Here is a 19227-nt window from a genome sequence, read left to right as displayed (position 1 = left end):
AATTCAAAGATGTAATTAAAACAAACTATCTAGAACTGTCTAAGCATAAAATATGATATAGACCTACTCAATCTTACAATTAACAACCCAGGTGCGTCTAAATGTTTCGTGGTGCCGTTGGCAAGGTTTTTGTTCTGGAGGGGGTGAGTATTTCAAAAAACATCTTTCATCCCCTTGATGCTGGAACAGAAACTCTTATCGGTAATTGCTTCTAATGACACTTTAAATGGGCAATCCATATCAAAGTCACCGGAATTCTGTATGAGTAGATCGGTGTGTATTGCAAAACGTCACAACATGGTTTAGTGATGCAAATGAGACGAAAGGGCACTGAGCTGAAAGGCCATTCCCTGTTATTGTCAAAAGGAACAAATTACTAAAATTATACACGAATCCGTCTATTCGAACGTGGGTTAGGCTATAGACCTATTGTAGTTACGTAATCTAAACATCTAATAGTACTAATTAAGTACCATGAACATGTGATAGTATGTAGCCGTAGCAAATCTTTTGTCCAACTAGGATACTCTGGATTCAAGCAGAAGTTGTAAACGTCCAAGTTCAGCAACATCCAGATTACCAAACTAATCTAGGCTCAGATTACGTATGCACTGTTGTTCACTGTACAAATCCACATAAATCATCCCTGATATTTGAAAATAATTTATCCTTGGATATTAAATTGTCAAAACTGAGTCCGAGAAGAAGATTTATTGAACTACAGTATTAGTTAAATCTATACACTTTTCAGAAAGCTATTGTTGTAAAAGTCCGAAATATTAGCCTTACCTATGTAACATGCGTAGGCCTGTGTTTCAAGTTCTTTTCAAGTATTCGAGTTAGGAAAAATAATCAGTTGTCCCATCATGGAACATTGGGTTTTTTTACATCCCTAGTGGCAAACTTTTATAGATTTATGTGATCAATTTCAAATTGGACTGATTGATTAATTGAAAAGCTAAAATATCCATCGATTTATCCATCCATCCATCCATCAATCCATCCATATCGCTTACCCAGTACAGGATTGCAAAATTGTAGTAAATTCTCGAATAATTTTATCTAAGATAAGCAATAAATATTGAAATTATACCAACTTTACACGTTTCATCATATAATTAATTTGCTTTTATGAGTAAAAGTCACCAACGATTAATTATCGAATATATAGCACGTATGAGGGGGAATACCAAAATAAGGCTGTATGTTAAAGAATCAAATAGCAGGCTCCAGACAGACAGACTACATCTTTACCACCGTCTTCCTGCCTGGTCAAGGCCATCATAGGAAAGAGGCTTAAATCTGTCAGACTGGCGCACGGAGTGTCAGACGACAGGGGGCGGCCGGATCAAAGTGGGCTTCCTTTTCTTTGTCACCTGTCTTCTGTTCGGCCACTCACAGGCTCGATGTCAAAGGCAGGTACTGTGGACGACACCTGAACGTGCGAGGAACAGATAGGCAGCATTCCCGTGTAGCGGTGGGGGGCGGGGGGGATCTCGGCGAGGGAGCATATAAAAAGGGGACTTTGGGATCAACCTTCGGGGCAAGCCGATGTTGGACTTTCAAAGCACCGCTATAACATTTTCTTTCCTCTGACAAACCTGACGTCTTACTCGGGCTCCCCGAGGCTTCTGCAAGCGTGACTTATGGAACGTTTTGTGGATCCCAGATTCTTCACTGCTCAGAGCCTAACGGATGAAATGGATGCATATTTTGTCCACTCTAATCCTAACGCCGAACTCAAAGGTAAAATTATACCAATGCATATGTGCAATAAAAAATGATTTATCTTTATATGTGTATAGCAACAAAATCGTATAATTGTTCACATTTAGTTTGCATGCATATAATTTACTGTTTTACAGTATAGATATGTTTTGTATGGCCTAGCTTAACTAAATTACTTGTATCAATGTTGCTTGTTCTTTTTTTTAAAGAATGATAATAATTTTGCAACATCGATAATTAACAAGCCCTTTTTCGGTGACAGAGGCGGTAAGTGATCTCGGAATGTCATCTCCGGAACCGGAGAGAGCAGCGGCGGCAGAGGGTCAGAGGAAGAGGAAGAGGACCATTTTCAGTCGCGCTCAACTGTCGGAGTTGGAGCGAGCCTTCGTGGTAACGCCGTATCCCGACATAACGTTACGAGAGAGGCTTGCGGCACTCACCCACCTTCCCGAAAGCAAGATACAAGTACGTGTCCTTTAGGAAGGAATCAGCTTAATTTCTGACTACTTCTGTTTGTCAGATATTGCAGAAGTAGCTTTTAATTGTAAAAACTTTGCAAATAATTAACGCCGTATCTCTTTTCCAGGTATGGTTCCAGAATAGGCGAGCTCGTAGTACAAAGAGTGGCAGACTAATCAGACCACTGAGGAGGAGTCCGGCTACAGTCATGGGGTCAGACTGCTGTCCCGGTCCCAGCATCAGCCGTAAAGGACCTGCTGTTGTTCCTGCAACACTAACACCAGGAGCTCACAGATCTGAACCACGCTGGGGAGATGTTGGGGAGCAGTTCTGCTCTGACTGGGTTGGGCAACAAAGTACCCCCAGGCATCATCAGCCACCCCAGCTGCCTCCTTCCTCCTCTTCTGACCAACCTGAAGCTTTATTATGGGATGACAGAAGCCATTCACACGTGGGATGCCGTGAGAGCTTTGGGAGGCCCAGCCAAGCAGCCCAGGAGCAGTTGGGTCGGTTCAGTCAGCCGTGTGCCGCCACGCCAGGGTATGGGCCCCCAAGACCCCAGCCTCACTCTGCTACCCCAGCAAAGGTTGGCTGTACATCCCTGGACCAAGTGGTTCCCATTCACTCGCAGCAGAGGTACTGGAACATAGAGCAAGACTATCATATCCCAGGTGGGGGTCAGACCTCACTGGGCTACATCTCTGACCTGATCTATAATGCTGCTGTTGTCACCAACCGGCTGGAATTCTGATTCTGCTCTAATATAATGCCCCCCCCCCCCACCACCACAGTCTCTAAGGGCAGATTAGTGACTGCAGTTATGAGAGCTGTCACGTAATCTGTGAAAGATGGGCAGTGAAAGACATATCTGGATGATCTCTTTAAACTGATATTTGCAATTTTACTTGTAGATACAATGTGACGTATGTATTTAATTATAAATCTATTTCAAGTGTCTCTGATGGACGTGGATTCATTTAAAAAAAAAAAAATATTTTAGCAACTTTTAGAAGAAAAAAATAAATAAGTCTTATGGATTTATCTGAATAAATAATTGTTTTAGAGTGATGATTATTTGAAAAGGGGGGCACAGAGAACCAGGACATGATAAAGTCAAGGTACTGCAGAGACAACTAATATAAGTCCACATAAAGGAACAATATCCAGTGCCTTTTGATAGGAACAAACAAGTTAACCTAAAACAATACCTCTTTTACTCAAACACATCCTGGCTCACACATCTATTCCAATAAAATGTTTCAAGTGCCTCTTTATTACAATTTCGTACAGAGAGAATGCATCATATAATTCTTTGCTGGATTTTTTTCAGAAAAAATGTTTCCATGGTGAAAGTAAAGCAAATCTGAAGAGAGAAAATTGAAAACAAAGGTTAGACTTCTATCGGTTTATGAGCTGTTTAATTCCGACTGGATTTAAAGTGCTGTGTGCAGTATTATATATACAAGTTATTATTGTGATAATGTGACAAAAGCCCTAAGAGTTCAGGATTGTGAGCTTGCCATATAATAACAATCCTTAATACCAAATAATCTTTCAAAAAAAGATAGAAAATATAAAATTAAATGGCTAATCCAGATGTTAAAATCTCATTTCTTTGCGAGATACATATTTTTCTCTCCAGATGTAGCCGTATCCGTTATTTTTTTATTTTAGCCTGATACGAAGGAAAATCATGTTTGTATTCATTAATAATCAAATTAGCAAAGAATAAAACCTGATTTTGAAGGGGAACAGTCTCCGACACAGTCTTCAATCTGCTACACATTCATTTCTGAATTATCTCCATCTAAGTCATAGCAATGAAAACACTGTGGAGGTCAAGCGGTGGTTTGTAATTCTATTAAAAGGGATGTGCACCATCGAGGGATATTTAAAGCGGAACAAATGCTGCCAAAATGATGTGAAACAATTTGGCCTATCAAAACACGTACAGTCATTCAACCAGTATATTAGTACAGACACTACGTAGCTACTTTCGGTTTTCGGTAACAGTTCTTTCACAAACAGATCATTTCAGATTTTCAAAACTAATTTGAAGCTGCGGTTTCCAAGAGTAAATTTTATTGTAGCCAATATTAGGGCTAGGATGTAATAAAAAAAATTCCTCTATGTGTGTATGGATGGAAGGACAATAAAGACCCGTTTACTGCACATTTTGCGAACACTATACCATCCCTGGACTGCTTCTGGCACCAGCTGTTGCCTCGAGGGCTGACTTTGATTTATACCTGTGCGGAATTCTAGCATGAGGCTTGTAGCTAGAGTTCAAAGGCCCTACTTTACAATTGTGTTACTCTTTTCATTGTGATTTAAATAATTTAAATATGTGAATGAAAATAGTTTCAATAGTTTGACTTTTTATTAATATTAAGTAGAAATATGACTAATTATTTTCCCTTTTTTTGTAGTCTTTCCACTAAATGAAGAAATGAAAAGGGCAAGTGGCTAAATTATACAGCTGTTGAAATAGAACACCAAAAACGAAGTACATGATTGATGTACAGTATCTGTAATTGTATTAGGAAGGATTTCACCGACTAATAACTATAAATTTAATTTGATATAATTATAAAATAACTATAAATTTGTTTGGTGTGCACGTGTTCAAGGATGAGGTGGTGCAGATATCAATCCATATGTCTGACAAGCTAGGCAATGAACAGCAAACAAGCCTGAACGGACCCGGAGTGTCCTGGGGATTCGGCGGACCGGCAGGCTGACCTCGGATGTATCCCGTCATGCACCGCAGAGCCTCAGATTATGGGCTGGCGCAGAGCGGCGCTTCGGGAAGCTGCCAAACAAAGATGGCTGCCTGTGCTATACGGCGGGGCTTGTGGTCTACAGTCAGCGGGTACCGGAGAAGGCAAGCGTTGCGGGTGTTAAACGTCGATTTTAACAGCAGGCCCGAGTCGTATAGGCAGCCGTCGCTGTGCTCTTCGTGCAGCCCCTTTGCTGCGGCCCAGGCGCGGCTCCTGTCGTCACGGTAAGAGGCAGTTTTTTTGTTTTCGACCGCTCGGATACTCCTACCAGGCACGTCCCATGTGCCGTTTTCCCATTCAGTCCGCTCTCAAATTAATCTCCAAATGGCCAGTTTCCTGTCCTCCGTGGACTAAAAACGAGCACGTCTCTAAGTATTACGGGCTGTTTTTTCCATACGTCGCACCCAGGCCGGTTTATTGTTGTGAGGCGACGCAAGGTCAGTTGTCATTTCGGCTGTTGTTGTTAGCGCGTTAGCCTGCTAGCGTGCAGCTCATGGCAGCATGGGGGTGTACAGGAGCATCGGGGCTGGACCAAGGAGGCATAATATAAGAAACAGAAAACACGGGTCATGATAGTGGCGAAGGCATTGTATCCGGAAAAATGTACGACTTTTAATGTAATTTCGACATTTCTCAGCTAATAAATGTTGACGCTTTAATATCTGCTTGCATGGTTTAAATCGAGAAGATCATTTTGGTGTAAATGCGAGTTAAAAGCCAACGCATATTGCTGGTCTGTATGATGTCACCCCGTTGATGATCGTTACCCTGTTTTTGCACACCTGGCAACTGCTGTGTCTGTAAACACCTCAATCGGTGGACATAAAGTGAGACAGTAGTGGATACAGAGATGCACGGAGAAGCCAGTACACATCCCTCCCTTCCCATGGCCTTGGCGTCAACCGGAAGTTGAGTCGCCATGGAGCCTCCCCTTTGAGTCTATGTAACTTAACTGCTGTTGTTACGTAGGACATAAGTTGAGAGGTTAGCTTTACGCTTCTGATTCTGGCTCTTGCAGTATGAACCGTTATGTTTGTCTTAAGGGCAGGCGTCATGCAACCATTTGTCTAGTAGCATAGTTGTATCTGATTATCAGCGTAGAATCTGTTTTTTTTTTTTGCACTGCTTGGTGTTTTGCCAACCAGTAGATAGCTCAGTGGACTAGATTGATTTCTCAGCTTTGTGTCTTGTATGTGAGCTTGGCGCATTCAGATTACCACATTTGACCGGGAAAGATGTTCAGCTGTTGGGTTTGCAGCGGCGGAGTAAGCCGGTGTAATTTGTGCATTAATTTCCATTTTGTTTCTCTTTGCATGTGCCTGCTGTGGCCATGGCTCCTGCCCTTTCCTGTATTGGGCAGTAACAGACCCGAGGGCAAAGTGTTGGAGACAGTGGGAGTATTTGAGGCACCAAAACAGCATGGCAAATATGAGACAGGACAGGTAAGGGGGGGGGGGCTGTCCCAGTCTTTTTTACTTTGCTGTAAGAGACATACATGCATCATACGTGTCAGTGTGTAAGTGCTTCTTCTTGCTTTGACCCCACAGCTTTTCCTGCACAGTGTTTTTGGTTACAGGGGAATAGTTCTTTTTCCTTGGCACGCCCGGCTCTACGACCGTGATGTCACGCCCCCCACCACCGAAAGGTGCCCGCCTTCCCGTTGGTGGCCTGTTGCTCCAGGAGACACATTCACCTGCCGAAGGCTGTCTAGTCGTAATGTCTGTTTTTTCAGCATTGCTGAATATGCAAAATGTAGCTCTGGGCTTGTTTTTCTAAACGTGCTGGTGGGTCTGGATGGTCAACCTGACTATTTGGTTTGGCGTGTGACCAGAAGGGTGTTTAATCCAGAGTCCAGAGGAAACATAACATTTGATTTGCAATATTTAGCCACAGCATAGACACAAACTTGTTGACACGGTAAACAGTCAAGGGATTTCAAAATGGATCAAGGTAGATCTGTTTGTTTCCCTCTGATTCTGTGTGGATCCCAGTTAACGTGTCCACTTAATAAAACCTATAATCTTAGGATATATGTCTGTACATTGTTGCTTGTGTCTTTATTGCCTGCCTTTATACCCTCTCATTGCTTTTCCAGCAAGTCAGAGCCTCCTGGCACTCATGGATCAAAGGAGGTGAAAGGGAAGACCCACACGTACTACCAAGTCCTCATTGACACCCGGGATTGTCCGCACATTGTGGGTGTTCCTGATAAATCCCACGGTGCCCTCTGTCTGATTTCTGGCTGTTGCATAATTCTGATGGTTGGGTTGAAGTGCTTCATGGTTTCAGTTCCACCTCTCCTGGTGCAATCAGCCTACGTATTAATGCCCGATATACTGCTGTACCAGTTTTGCAAATAGCACAGAATTTAAATATGCTTTGCCTTGCGATGGCCAAAGCAGTGCTTAATAAACCATTTGCTGTATTTTCTGTCCCCACTAGATGGTACTCTCTGTTCAAAAAAGTGCATGACCCAAAGCAAATCAAGCGTCCCACCTTGTGAGGTCAGAAAATACACTAAGTGGTTTATGAAGCATGCTTTTGGCCATCACTACCACCGCCCTCACCCCAAGGCAGTATGTCCAATTTGGAATGTACTCTCTCTTTTTCAATATGGTTGACCATATTACATTCTGTTTTAAGAGCAGTTTTATTAAGTTAGAAATTGGAGCCTGACCTGTTTTAATTTTTAGGTATTTCATTAATAAATATTGTGGGCTGTTTTTTGCTTTTAGTATTTGTGCTTCCTTTTTTCCATTTAACGGTTTATTTGCTGTGTTTATGCAATCTGTAAACTTTTGTTTATATGAAGCCTGTCTGAGTGTTAGAAGCGCAGGGTGTAATGTGTTCTCTGTTTTGCACAGTCTCAGAGATCGCAGACGGAAGCGGTGACATTCCTGGCAAATCATGATGACAGCAGAGCCCTTTATGCAATTCCAGGTTAGCGAGCGTTATGCTGTTTATTCTCCGTTTTTTTGCGGTTCCAGTACAAAGGTCTCTCTATCGTGACATGCCCACAAGCATTATTTCTTTTTCAGGTCTGGACTATGTGAGTCATGAAGACATCCTTCCCTATAGCTCGACCGACCAGGTCCCCATTCAGCACGAGCTGTTTGAACGTTTCCTCATGTTCAACCCATCCAAAGGTATCACAGTGCTGTTGCTCTCTGTTTGCCCACCTTTCATGCTTGGGAATAGTGATGGCCAGATTTCATGAACCATTTGCTGTATTTTTTGACCCCACTAGATGGTGCTCTTGGCTTGCTTTGGGGAATTTGGCTCTCACTACTTGGAAACATGTTTGTTACTGCTTTTTATTTGGCGGTATTTTATATTAGGACTCAGATGAGTCAATAAGGGGACACTAAATGGTCATTTAAGATGAGATGACAAGCACCCTGCTTGACCTTGACAGAAGAGTGGTCTTCCTTGACTCGGTGTTTATCTAAGAGCCCATCTGCTCCTTCAGTGCCCCCCTTCATCCCTCGTGACACACTGCGGGCGTGGCAGGAGAAGAACCACCCCTGGCTGGAACTGTCAGATGTGCACCGTGAAACCACAGAGAATATCCGGGTCACAGTCATCCCCTTCTACATGGGCATGCGGGTGAGGTTACCGTTTCATATCAGGGTTAGTGGGCAGTGCTGGGCTGTAATTGCCATGGGGAGGCTGGATTTCCTGTGGAGCTCGGCAGAGCACATTGCTGATACCTCTAATTCACCCCCAGTTTCTCCAGGGACTGGCTGATCCTTCTACATCACTTTGGGGAAAAAAGCTTCTCCTAAATAAATGAAATATAAATTTAATTGCATTGACCGATAGAGAATGTGACAAGTGTAATGGATGTGAGTTACTGGTTTTGGTAGATTGTGATTGAGAAGTACTGGAAGCTTCACCTGCTGCATCTTATCCATGCATCGCCATTACTGCCTCATTAATGTGTTTCCTTACTACTTTTTTTACATTAGGAAGCTCAGAATTCCCACGTGTACTGGGTAAGTAAGATCTCTTCTAATGGTTTGGTTATAACGCAATGGCAGCATGAATGTGCTTTCTGTTTGTCCCCCCCCCCCCCCTTTTTATGAAGTAGTCGTGCCCTTGAATAACACAATTCTACAGAATTTTTTGTTGTCTAAGCCTTGGGAGAAAATGGGGAAGAATGATTTCTTTGTGTAAGCGTGTTGGCTAACATTCAAGACGAGAACTTCACCCGCTGGTGAGGGACTGTGTGTGTGTGTGTGTGTGTGTGTGTGTGTGTGTGTGTGGGCACACAGATGACATAGGCAACTGCCGTGCCCTCAGTGTGTGTTTTTCTACAGTGGCGCTACTGTATTCGGCTGGAGAACATGGGCAATGAAGTGGTGCAGCTACGGGAGAGGCACTGGAGGATATTCAGCCTTTCGGGGACGCTGGAGACTGTCCGAGGCAGGGGGGTAGTGGGCCGGGTGAGTGAACACCCGGCCGTGTGCCATCGCATGGCCCCCTCAAATCAGAATCAGAATATCTTTATTGTCATTGTAATGGGTACAACGAAATTAGGTGCTGTCCTTGCAGCGTCAAAGAATTATACCAGAAATACATACATACTTAAACACACTTACAAGAAATACATACTTACTTGAAACATATGGACATGTAGAGAACATAAAGAAATATTGCACGCGATTGTATGTATTAGAAAATGTGAGGCAGACCTCAGGGCTAGGGGTGTGTGTCTGTCTGTCTGTCTGTGTGTGTGTCTGTCTGTGTGTGTGTGTAATATGTGTATATATATATATATATATGTGTGTGTGTGTGTGTGTGTGTGTGTTTTGTGTTGAAGTATAAAGTTTTCTTTTCTACATGATATCTGACCTTAAGGATGCCCCTTGTATATGATTGCGTCTGTCTCTGTGCACACAGGAACCAGTGTTATCCAAGGAACAGCCGGCGTTCCAGTACAGTAGCCATGTCTCCCTGCAGGCGCCCAGTGGGCACATGTGGTAGGTCCATGACACCCCAACCCCCCCAAAACACCACATCCTTTGTGTAAATTGTGAGTTCCAATCATAGTATAGAATAGAGTATAAACACAGTGATGCGTTGAGTGGATCTCTTCCCATTCAGTAGCCCTTTGTCAGAGAAGAGTGTGAGTACCTGCAGTTTTTTTCTTTTCTTTGTTTTGGTTCATTTTTGCACCTTCTTACTGTGTCTTCTCTGGTGGAAATACAGTCATTCTACATTTCCTTGGTTAAACCCGTAATATTCATAGTAGTGTTATTGTATCAGCATTTGCCATGCCTGCCTTGGAAGATGAAGTCAGAATTGTCTCCTTAATCTTGAGTAATACTTTGCCTGACTGAGTCTCTGAATACTGGTTTACTGATTTCGTTAACAGTGTCTTGGAGCTGTTTGTTGACACTGCATCAACTGGCTGTTGTGTGCTTTTGAGCTCTGGGCATAGTCTGCATTGACTGTGCTAAAAGAGTCTGTGTCTATGCATATCTGGGAAGTTCCCATTTTCTGTGATGTCACTGTAACATTTTCTACTGTAAACAAGTATTTGCAGTATGACTGTAAGAGTTGGAAGCATTGTAACTGAAAGAACAGGGTGTGTCGTTGGTTCACTTTGTTAGATTGTAGCAATAGGTTGTCAGCCTTCACAGAGTACTCTTACTCATTTTACATTTTGTAGTGAATATTGTGTCCACAAAATTGATCCATTATTCCCAGAGGGGTGTTTTTGAATTGCACATTTAGGAATGATTGAGAGAATTTTAGTAAAATTAATATACATTTTATAAGTGTTCCATTTGCATTTCTCAATTTGTAGTTCTACCCATGACTGTAAAGAGTCAGTATAAGTACAACACATTTCTGAACACGGTTTCTGCTTCTGTAGTGTGTGCATGGTTGTCAGTAAAAGCATGTATCAGTTGGCACATTTGGTTCAGGTGCTAAGTAACATGGGATATAGGCATGTTCACCTTACATGTTCATACCTGTAATGGAGAAACTGGCATTGCATCCACTTGCAAGCCAAGGTGGCTTTTAGGCTGTGGTCTGCATAAGTTCGGCAGGCTGTACGTTCTCCATATCCATGATTAAGCTGCCTTGTGAGTAATGAGGGAATTGGAATCGTCGGCTTAATGATGTTTGTCCATTCGAAGAGCCAGGCTATAATGCTTATATTAATGTGGTGTTGTGCTGCATTATGGTTCTAAGTGGTTTGTTATGGTGTTATGTGCTCGTCTGCTGATGGAGGGCTGTTCCCTGAGGCTTCCTGTACGCTTCACTTTGGTGATCTGCATTTCTCTTGGGATGCTAATGGGTGGATGTAGGATAACGTACGTTTGCATTGTCATGTTGTATGTTTGTCGTGTTCCAAGTTTGCATAGACTGAGGTACTAAGGTACAGTCCAGCCTCTTCTCTCAGCTGTGGACTGCAAGATGGCGCTGCTGCGCATTTTCAGCTGGAGCGTTTGGGGGAGGGTGCAGACTTCTGTTCCTGTCCGTCTTACCATTTAGCCACCGTGGTGATGGAGCAGATGAGGTGTGTGTCTGATGTGTGTGTGTGTGTGGTTTTCCTCACCTTCAACCAAGTAGATTTCAGTGAGGAGGTCTTGGGTAATCCCATCTCCGTTTGTGCTTGGGCTGTTCTCCAGCAGGTCCAAGTGCGTGTGTCTTGCTGTTGCCGACCCTGATAGAGCGTGTCAGGCCGCAGTTGGCGGTAGCGCTGTCCTGGAAGGCAGGAGAGGCCGTGCAGTGAGGCTGGCAGGTGCTGACAGTGGCCTGTTGTCTCTCGCTCCTGCAGGGGTTCTTACCGCCTCGAGAGGCCCAACGGCACCTTCTTCGACATCCGCATCCCGCCTTTTTCGCTTGAAAGCAAGAAGGATGATACTCCCAACGGCTTCCTTCCAGGCCCCTTCTCTTCCCTTCCCTGAAAACCTGCCCCCCTCCCCCCACTACATATAAATGACCCAATAAGATTTGTGAATAAGGGATAATGAATGAACCTGCACCTCTGGCAATAACATAAGGGAAAATGTTCACACTGCCAGAAACCATCAATGCCTTCAAAAGGGCCAAATTTTATTATTTTATCGCAGCCTAATTTGACTGCCTTCAAATCTGAAGTATTTGATTTTTGAACTGTGGAGTGTTTTGTCTGATCAGATTCGAGACTTTTAATGGTGCTCTGCATTGATAATCTTTACATGCTACGGCAGTGTCCAGTTCTCCAGAGGCACAGCCCATGTTAGCACTTGTTGTATCTGTTGTTTGAAATCCCCAGGGAACGTTGTGTCCACCGGTTTGATCCTCTGTCCCCAGGGAGAGGTTTCGAAGTGGCACAACGCGTATTCTGTTGAATGTACTCTAAATGAATCTGCTTTTAAAAGCCTACCTACTATTTAGTGCATTTAAATATGGATCTGCACTCTAAACAACGTTTAAAAACCCCCCCCTCATTGTCGTCTCCTTCGCAACTAGCAGCCTGCTGAACCCTGAACGAGTCAGGTGTGACTAGGGATGCCCCACTCCAGCCCCTTAAATGCTGAAGTCCTGTAGGTTTAGAATGCAGTTTTAGCACCTGTGTTAGACGTGAAGTACCATGTGATGTAAGTCACTATACTAGGAGAGACAAGTAAAGATGGAGGCCTTGGTGAAAACACACATCGTGCAACGGGAGCAAATGAAATCTGTGCACCTGCAATGAGTTTGTATATATGTTAGCTGAAATTACAGGACTTTTATTGACTATATTTTTTGCTGCTATAATTACACAATCCCCTCTGCCCCCACCCTGCCCGAGAACAGTATTTAATTTTTTTTTCAGTTGCCACCATCTGCTTCTTTCTCCCAAAGTCTGCTCCACAGTAAGGCTTAACTGAGTTAGCCGTTGCTCTTATGTGGGGGTAGTGGTGTGTGGGTGCTGTAGAAAACTTACTGGTTCTTCATCAGGTAAAATACAATCAATGAATTAATTGTTATTGCTCACAATTAGTGATGGCGCTGTCCATTCAAAAAAGGGCACATGCCCGAAAGCAAACCAAGAGCACCCTCTAGTGGGGTCAAAAAAATACATCAAATGATTCATGAGTCGTCATTTTGTCTGTCACTACCTACTATCAAATTTGTGGTATGCAGCCCATAGTGAAATTTTAGGTATTGTTTTACATTAACTGCATTTTCATGATACATTCATAGAACATTCATAAGCAGCATATAAGTATACATAAACATCCTAACATACCATAACAGCCTTAATATACATCAATAACAAATTATATGATTATACAATTATAATATTTATCATAATGTTTATGTATGCCTATTAAAGCTGTTAGGGTATGCTAGGATGTTAAGGTATACTTACATGCTGCCTATGAATGTTTTATGTAGATGCAGTGAATACTCTGCCAAAGCATTATAAAGACATTATGAAGATGCAGTCAATGTAAAGTGTTACTCAGTATTGTGATGAAGGCAGTAATGGGCTGCAGAATGGCAACTCGGCTGCTAATTGCATTTATAATTCAGAGTTAATATAAGCTAAAGGAAAACTTGCTGTGATCAGGTTTAAACCTGTTAAGTGCTTATATTGTCTTCCGTTTGGGGTGTTGCATGTCAACAGTGGTGTTGAATTGAAGAATGCAGTTAAGGGGTTCTAAATGGAGCAAATGTGGAATGTAACATGGATGATGGAACGTAACCATGAAATAAACAAGGTGTGATGTGCAGGTGTTGCAGTTGGTTGTCTGCGCTGACATGATGAATGGCACCGGGCGTTTTCGTGTGGTCAGCTGTGCGCAGAGCTCAGACCCGGTTGCTCGGAGGAGTTGTCCGCCTTCCAGGGCAGCATGCAGAGTCGGGTGGAGCTCAACCTTTGGGGAAATACCAGCTTAAACTGTAAGTGAGGCGTAATTCTGCCAGACAGCCAGAATGTGTAGTAGCAGACAAGGCATTTCAGTAGGGATACGTTTATGTTCTGTTGGGCCTCTCAAATGGTTCTGGCAGCAGTGCAGCTGCCTGATTCAGGTTTCAGCATTTGCTTGTTAGGATCGCAGGACGTTGAAATGCGTAGGAAAGTCAACCTGCTTATAAATAGATGAGGATCTTCTCGACACTGGTCACCGAATGCAGGTGAGCCGTTAGCCGCAGGGAGCTGCTCAGGGTATGTAGCTATACAGAGAGGCATGAATGAGGCATTTACTGGTCCTCAGGACAAAAGAGAAGTTGGAACAGTTTTTTTTATTTCTAACCACAACCCCCCCCCCCCCCATCTCAACTTGGCAAGTTTTGCAGCTGCTCATTCTCTATCTCCACCTTCTGCGATGGATCGTTCACCTTCCAGTTTGCCAGTGGTGCTGTTTGATATCATCATCCCATCATTTTTGGCTTGACAACCAAAGACTCGGTGATGGACTGTATATAGCCTTGTTTCAGGAGCCCAACATGCTGCTTTTCCTGTTTTTAAAACCTCTGCACCTGACTCTGCTACCAGCTCTAAGCCAAACTTATGGTCTAGATCACGGGCGTCAAACTCCCGTCCTGGGGGGCCGGAGCCCTGTACATTTTTGGGTTTCCCCTCATTTGGCACACCTGATTCAACTCCTTGTGCTAATTACCACACAACTCTTGAGTTGAATCATTTGTTGTGGAACAGGAAAAGAATTAAGCTACTCAGGGCTCTGGCTCCCCAGGACTGGAGTTCGACACCCCTGGTCTAGATCCTTGTGTTTGTCTTGTATGTACCAGGCCATTGAATCTACACTTACCAGCTCTGAAATGCACCAGATTCTGTGTTGACTACCTCCATAATCTTTTTTTTTTCTTGTTTGCCTGCTTCTTTCCAAGATGCCCTTTTTAGTATTTCTATTGGAGTTCTTTTGAGCGAATGTCCATTATCCATTCCAACACTGTTTTTTGCCGCCTTTTTTATCTTATTAGTGGTACTAGCCAAGTGTGTCTGATAACTGGCAATTCTGTGTACATTTAACTCCGACCTCAAGTAGAATAACCCAAACTCTGAGTTGTTTAAATTGGTGGATCTTTCTGGCATTTGGTAAAACTGTTAAAAATGAATATGATACAAATATAGGGAAATGACATGAGACCTTTTTATTTTAAGCATTTGTGTACACAAAATCTGATTTAAGTGCTTTTAATGAAGAACATGTCTATGGTTTTGTGTTCTGGGTAGTTGATTCTCACTGTTGAACAGTCATTACAGATGTGTGTCTTCATAACAATGTGATTGTTTTGTCAGGTTCCCTGACAATATGACAGTGATACTTGTAAAGTGCAGAGCCTGATTCGAATCTCACTATTTCTACTGTGATTCTGTAAATTCCGCGGGTTTGTCCTACTCTGTGACTACTCACTCTTTCTCGTCCACTTGGATTAGTTGTGCACCATCTCAGAGGTGTTCTGTGGCATCTGCTTGGTGTCTAACCTTGATGTTTCCAACAGGGGCACATTCCGCATCGAGAGGACGGATGGCTCCCATTTTGACGTTCGTATCCCTCCCTTCTCTCTTGAGAGCAACAAGGATGAGAAGGCCCCTCCTGCTGGATATAGCTGGTAGAATGTTTGGGCAGCATTCTACAGTCAGGCCCAGGTTTTTGTGGAAATGTCCTCCTACCCTAATTTTCCATGCCCCCCCCCCACCCCCCATCCCAGATGGTAGTCGCCTTTACAGTATTTATTTGTTCTGTACCTTTATGCTCTTGAGTTTGAGAAAATTTAAAATGCAGTTTTGAGGAAGTAAGTATTTGGAGTCCTGCCATCACAGCCTCTACTTAGAAGTTTGAGGGGAAAGATGAGTAGAAGATAAAAATGCATAGTGCTGTAGATATTGTGGTTGGTGAGTGGGGAGGTTTTGGGTGCACTTTTAAATCCTTTAATTCCATTCGTAATGTGAATGAGTTTAACAGCTACTGCTGTAGATAAAGAACTCGCAGTGTAAATTTCCTACACAGCGTAAGGTTTCTTGCCTGTGGCTTTTTCATATTGTTTAAATATGCTTCTGCCTTCAACAGCGGTATGGGATTTTTGCACCTATTGTCCCACCCTATTTAAAAAGCCGTTTACAGCATGTCAGTAGGTTGAGTGAAGATGGTGCATCGCAGAAGGGTGTGATTGCTTGTTTACAGATGAGCAGTGGTGATAAAAGACGGTGTGACTACACTCCAAGGGTCTCCCGACTGTCTCGGATCACATGGGATCTGTGCGTGGCTGGTCAAAAGCCTGCAGTGTTTAGCGGTCATGGGAGAGGCCGGGAGGCATGCATTGATGTGAAACTAGTTTTGTTGCCATGACGACAGAACAACTTCTCTATCGACCGAAGTACCAGCTGTTTTCCCTGATGTCTAGTGTAGCCTTGCTGCAGCTTTACCAAAACATTACTTTTAGTGCTGCTCTGTTGTGTTTATTACAAGAGGCGCACGTGTTTAAAACCTTTTACTCTGTCCGAGGCCCAATCTTGAGATCCCCCCTTGTTTAGCTAATATAAGAATATCGCCTACTATTAGGCAAAGTGAACAAGTGGTTAGGGGCAGAGGGGGATCGATGACCTCGAAAACTGTCCCTACTTTTATTCCTGTATTTTTCTTTTGCAACTGAGAGAGATTGGTTTGCAGATGGGGTTTTTTTTCTATCAGACAAACTCAGCGCAAAGATGTTTAATTTTTACATGCAGAGAAACGGTTTGTGGTGGTGTGCAATTCCACGCTCAGTGAGGAAATATGGACAAGGGATTCTCTGGCTGATAGACACGTTTGTGAGGCACATGATTTATAACATCGCATTTACAAAACTAAATCTGGAGTAGTGTAGACAGAAGATTTTATAGCTAGTTGCCCCTAGGGAGCGAGGCAGTAATGTACTTCTTGATCACAGAGCTTCCATTTAATTGTTACTTGTACAGAAAAGCTCCAGATCTAGGCGATTATGAGAAGGGATCCACAGTTCATTTAATTTTGGAATAGGTGCCATATAGTTATCGCAACATATTCGATTGACCTAGAAAGTATCCAAGTTGGAAGCCAACTGGAACATCCATAGACATAGTCAGTCCACACAATCCCACAACTGTGCAGAATATCCCACTGTCAACTTTGCAGTTCCTTTTTTATAAATGGAGTAAATGGTACTTAAATGAGTGAAATGTAAGCTTGTATGACTGCGATGTTGGTGAAAATTGATCTGCGAATAAAGATGTTGCAGCAAAAAATAAACATACTTTTGAAAGAAAATGCTGCCTTTTCTAACGTGTTTGATTTTTTATTTTTTTTTTTGGAGGACCAATACTAGTTATGGAGAACGATCATTTAGGCTAAATGAAATACAGCTGGCTGGCGTCAAGTGCTACTAACTGTCGTCTTTCCTGTGAAAAGCACTGCTGACATTAATGCTGTTCCTGGCTCCAGCAAATAAACAAAAGCAAGTCATTCACTAAAGAGAATACCCTCTCCCTCTCCCCTGTAATAATGTACAGTTGTCTCGAAGAAACAACATATCAATTATATAATTTTAGAATGATGAATTATTCCTAAAAAAACTTTTAGTAATTTAGCCATAAAATCATTTAAACAATTTACTTAATATTCTAGTGGTACCAGTCCTAGCTGATATGGTGTCCAATGTGAGCATTACCACCGGTGCCCCCTGTTCAATGCAGAGTTGGTGGGTCGATGCCCTCTCCGAAGCTCGCGCTCTATAGGGTTGTTAAAGTCAACGCGTTAATTTTAAGCCGTAACGCATTGTAATTTCTTTGCTACCGCGTATGTTCATTTTAATACACCAATGGGAAAGTAGTGCAAGCAATTTCTCCTGCAGACTTGTAGCTTACAGATCTGAGAATTCAATGGTGGCTGTGGTTTAACTAGATTTAATACTTTGTGAAAGCGTCCCAATGTAGACTTAAAAACTTATGCTTGAAAATTACATTGTAAATTTTGGGCTAGTGAAATTTTATTTGTGCTAGTAAATTTTTACTGAACTAGCTCAGGTGGCTAGAATATTATTTTTTTTTGTCTAAATGTAAGCCTATTTATTAAATTGATACCACTTACACTGACATAATGTTCATTTTCCCCAGGAGCGCAAAATCCCCCCAAAAAAAATCTTGATGAGAAAGCCTTACAGATTTTACGGGCTAGTTTCACTTTGACCACCAGATGTCACTGCAGTCAAGCAAATACGACAGTTTTTAAGTGCGTTGTACAGAGAGGAGTGCCGCTGCTGTTGTTCTAACTCGTAGATCAAATAATAATAATAGTGTAATGTAATAGTGCGTGTGTATAATATGTATAAGAAATTCTCCCACAGGGATGAACGGAATTCCGTCTTATCTTTTATATTGTAGATTCCAAAGGCAACATGCCAGAATTGATCGAAACCTATCCATTCGTTAGTTGTCAACCTTTCGTAAACCAGGAACCCCCAGATTAAAAGCTAGAAATCCCCTATTACTTATACGCGATCACATATGTAATTAAATCTAGCTGAGAGGCGAGGGGTTGGGAGTTGAATATTTGAAGTATTACATAAACCGGATATAAGCGAGATTTGGCTGCTGCTCTGTGGACCTCTAGACGGAGCCCATGTTTTAAACCCCTGTTCTTTTTGAACAAACTCAAAAGAATTGACTCATTGAAAAGTGATGAAAATCATGATTCATTTCAGTTCAGCTAAATGATTTGTTCATAGTTTATTCTTGTTACATAAATTTCAAATGAATTTATATACAATGGGAGAGATCTGGTATTGTCACATGGGTTGATTGTCATAATGTGTCAGACTGTATTTGACACAATAGTTTTTTTCCCCCAATTAAGTTATAAGGAAAACAGTATTATCACTGATAACTAAGACTTAACGCCTTTATGTAATGGTTCAATTAACTTTGTATGATTTGTTGGCAATCATATCCAGTCTCTCCTACTGGGCAGGAGTTCCAGGCAGTACAAAAGGAATAAGATAATCCTTTATTGGCCATTACACAAGTAATTGGTGAAACAAAGCAAGTAAATAAAAATATTTTGTGTAGTGGACCTAAGTGTATATTTGCTCAGGGAAAAAAATAATGTTAGAACATATGCAAATTAAGAGTAACAATACAAACTAACAATGTGTTCTGTTCTCCAGAAAGTTATTGATGTTTTGTTGGGTGACTAAAGGGAACATCACTTTGGTTCCCAAACAATTCTCCAGGGGTACCTCAGCAAATCAGAACTAAGTACACAGAACATAGACTGTCATGAAGAGGCGGGATGGA

The 19227-nt window shown here is 42.3% G+C and overlaps 2 protein-coding genes across 4 annotated transcripts; both read left to right on the top strand.

The window, feature by feature from the left end:
• The first annotated feature begins 1670 nt into the window (after positions 1-1670).
• LOC111840416 (homeobox protein SEBOX-like) lies at positions 1671-3164 on the top strand. Its single transcript, XM_023805214.2, has 3 exons — positions 1671-1746; positions 1991-2193; positions 2315-3164. The coding sequence occupies exons 1-3, from the start codon at positions 1701-1703 to the stop codon at positions 2936-2938; spliced, it is 873 nt and encodes a 290-aa protein (XP_023660982.1). The 5' UTR covers positions 1671-1700; the 3' UTR covers positions 2939-3164.
• Positions 3165-4944: 1780 nt separating this feature from the next.
• On the top strand, positions 4945-17203 carry poldip2 (polymerase (DNA-directed), delta interacting protein 2). Of its 3 annotated transcripts, none has more exons than XM_023805272.2 (11): positions 4945-5191; positions 6328-6409; positions 6515-6612; positions 7063-7162; positions 7832-7907; positions 8006-8113; positions 8437-8573; positions 8936-8962; positions 9287-9412; positions 9870-9949; positions 11761-17203. In XM_023805272.2, exons 1-11 carry the CDS (start codon positions 4947-4949, stop codon positions 11888-11890), a joined length of 1209 nt encoding a protein of 402 aa, XP_023661040.1. In that variant the 5' UTR covers positions 4945-4946; the 3' UTR covers positions 11891-17203. The 3 variants fall into 3 exon arrangements, with proteins under 3 accessions (XP_023661040.1, XP_072557956.1, XP_023661041.1); XM_072701855.1 differs by having other exon boundaries at positions 4946-5191; positions 6334-6409; XM_023805273.2 differs by having other exon boundaries at positions 4947-5191; positions 15420-17203.
• The last annotated feature ends 2024 nt before the right edge of the window (positions 17204-19227 follow it).

This window comes from Paramormyrops kingsleyae, chromosome 18 (assembly GCF_048594095.1).
Source record: "Paramormyrops kingsleyae isolate MSU_618 chromosome 18, PKINGS_0.4, whole genome shotgun sequence".
Classification (NCBI taxonomy): domain Eukaryota; kingdom Metazoa; phylum Chordata; class Actinopteri; order Osteoglossiformes; family Mormyridae; genus Paramormyrops; species Paramormyrops kingsleyae.
This window is presented reverse-complemented; position numbering and strand designations above follow the sequence as displayed.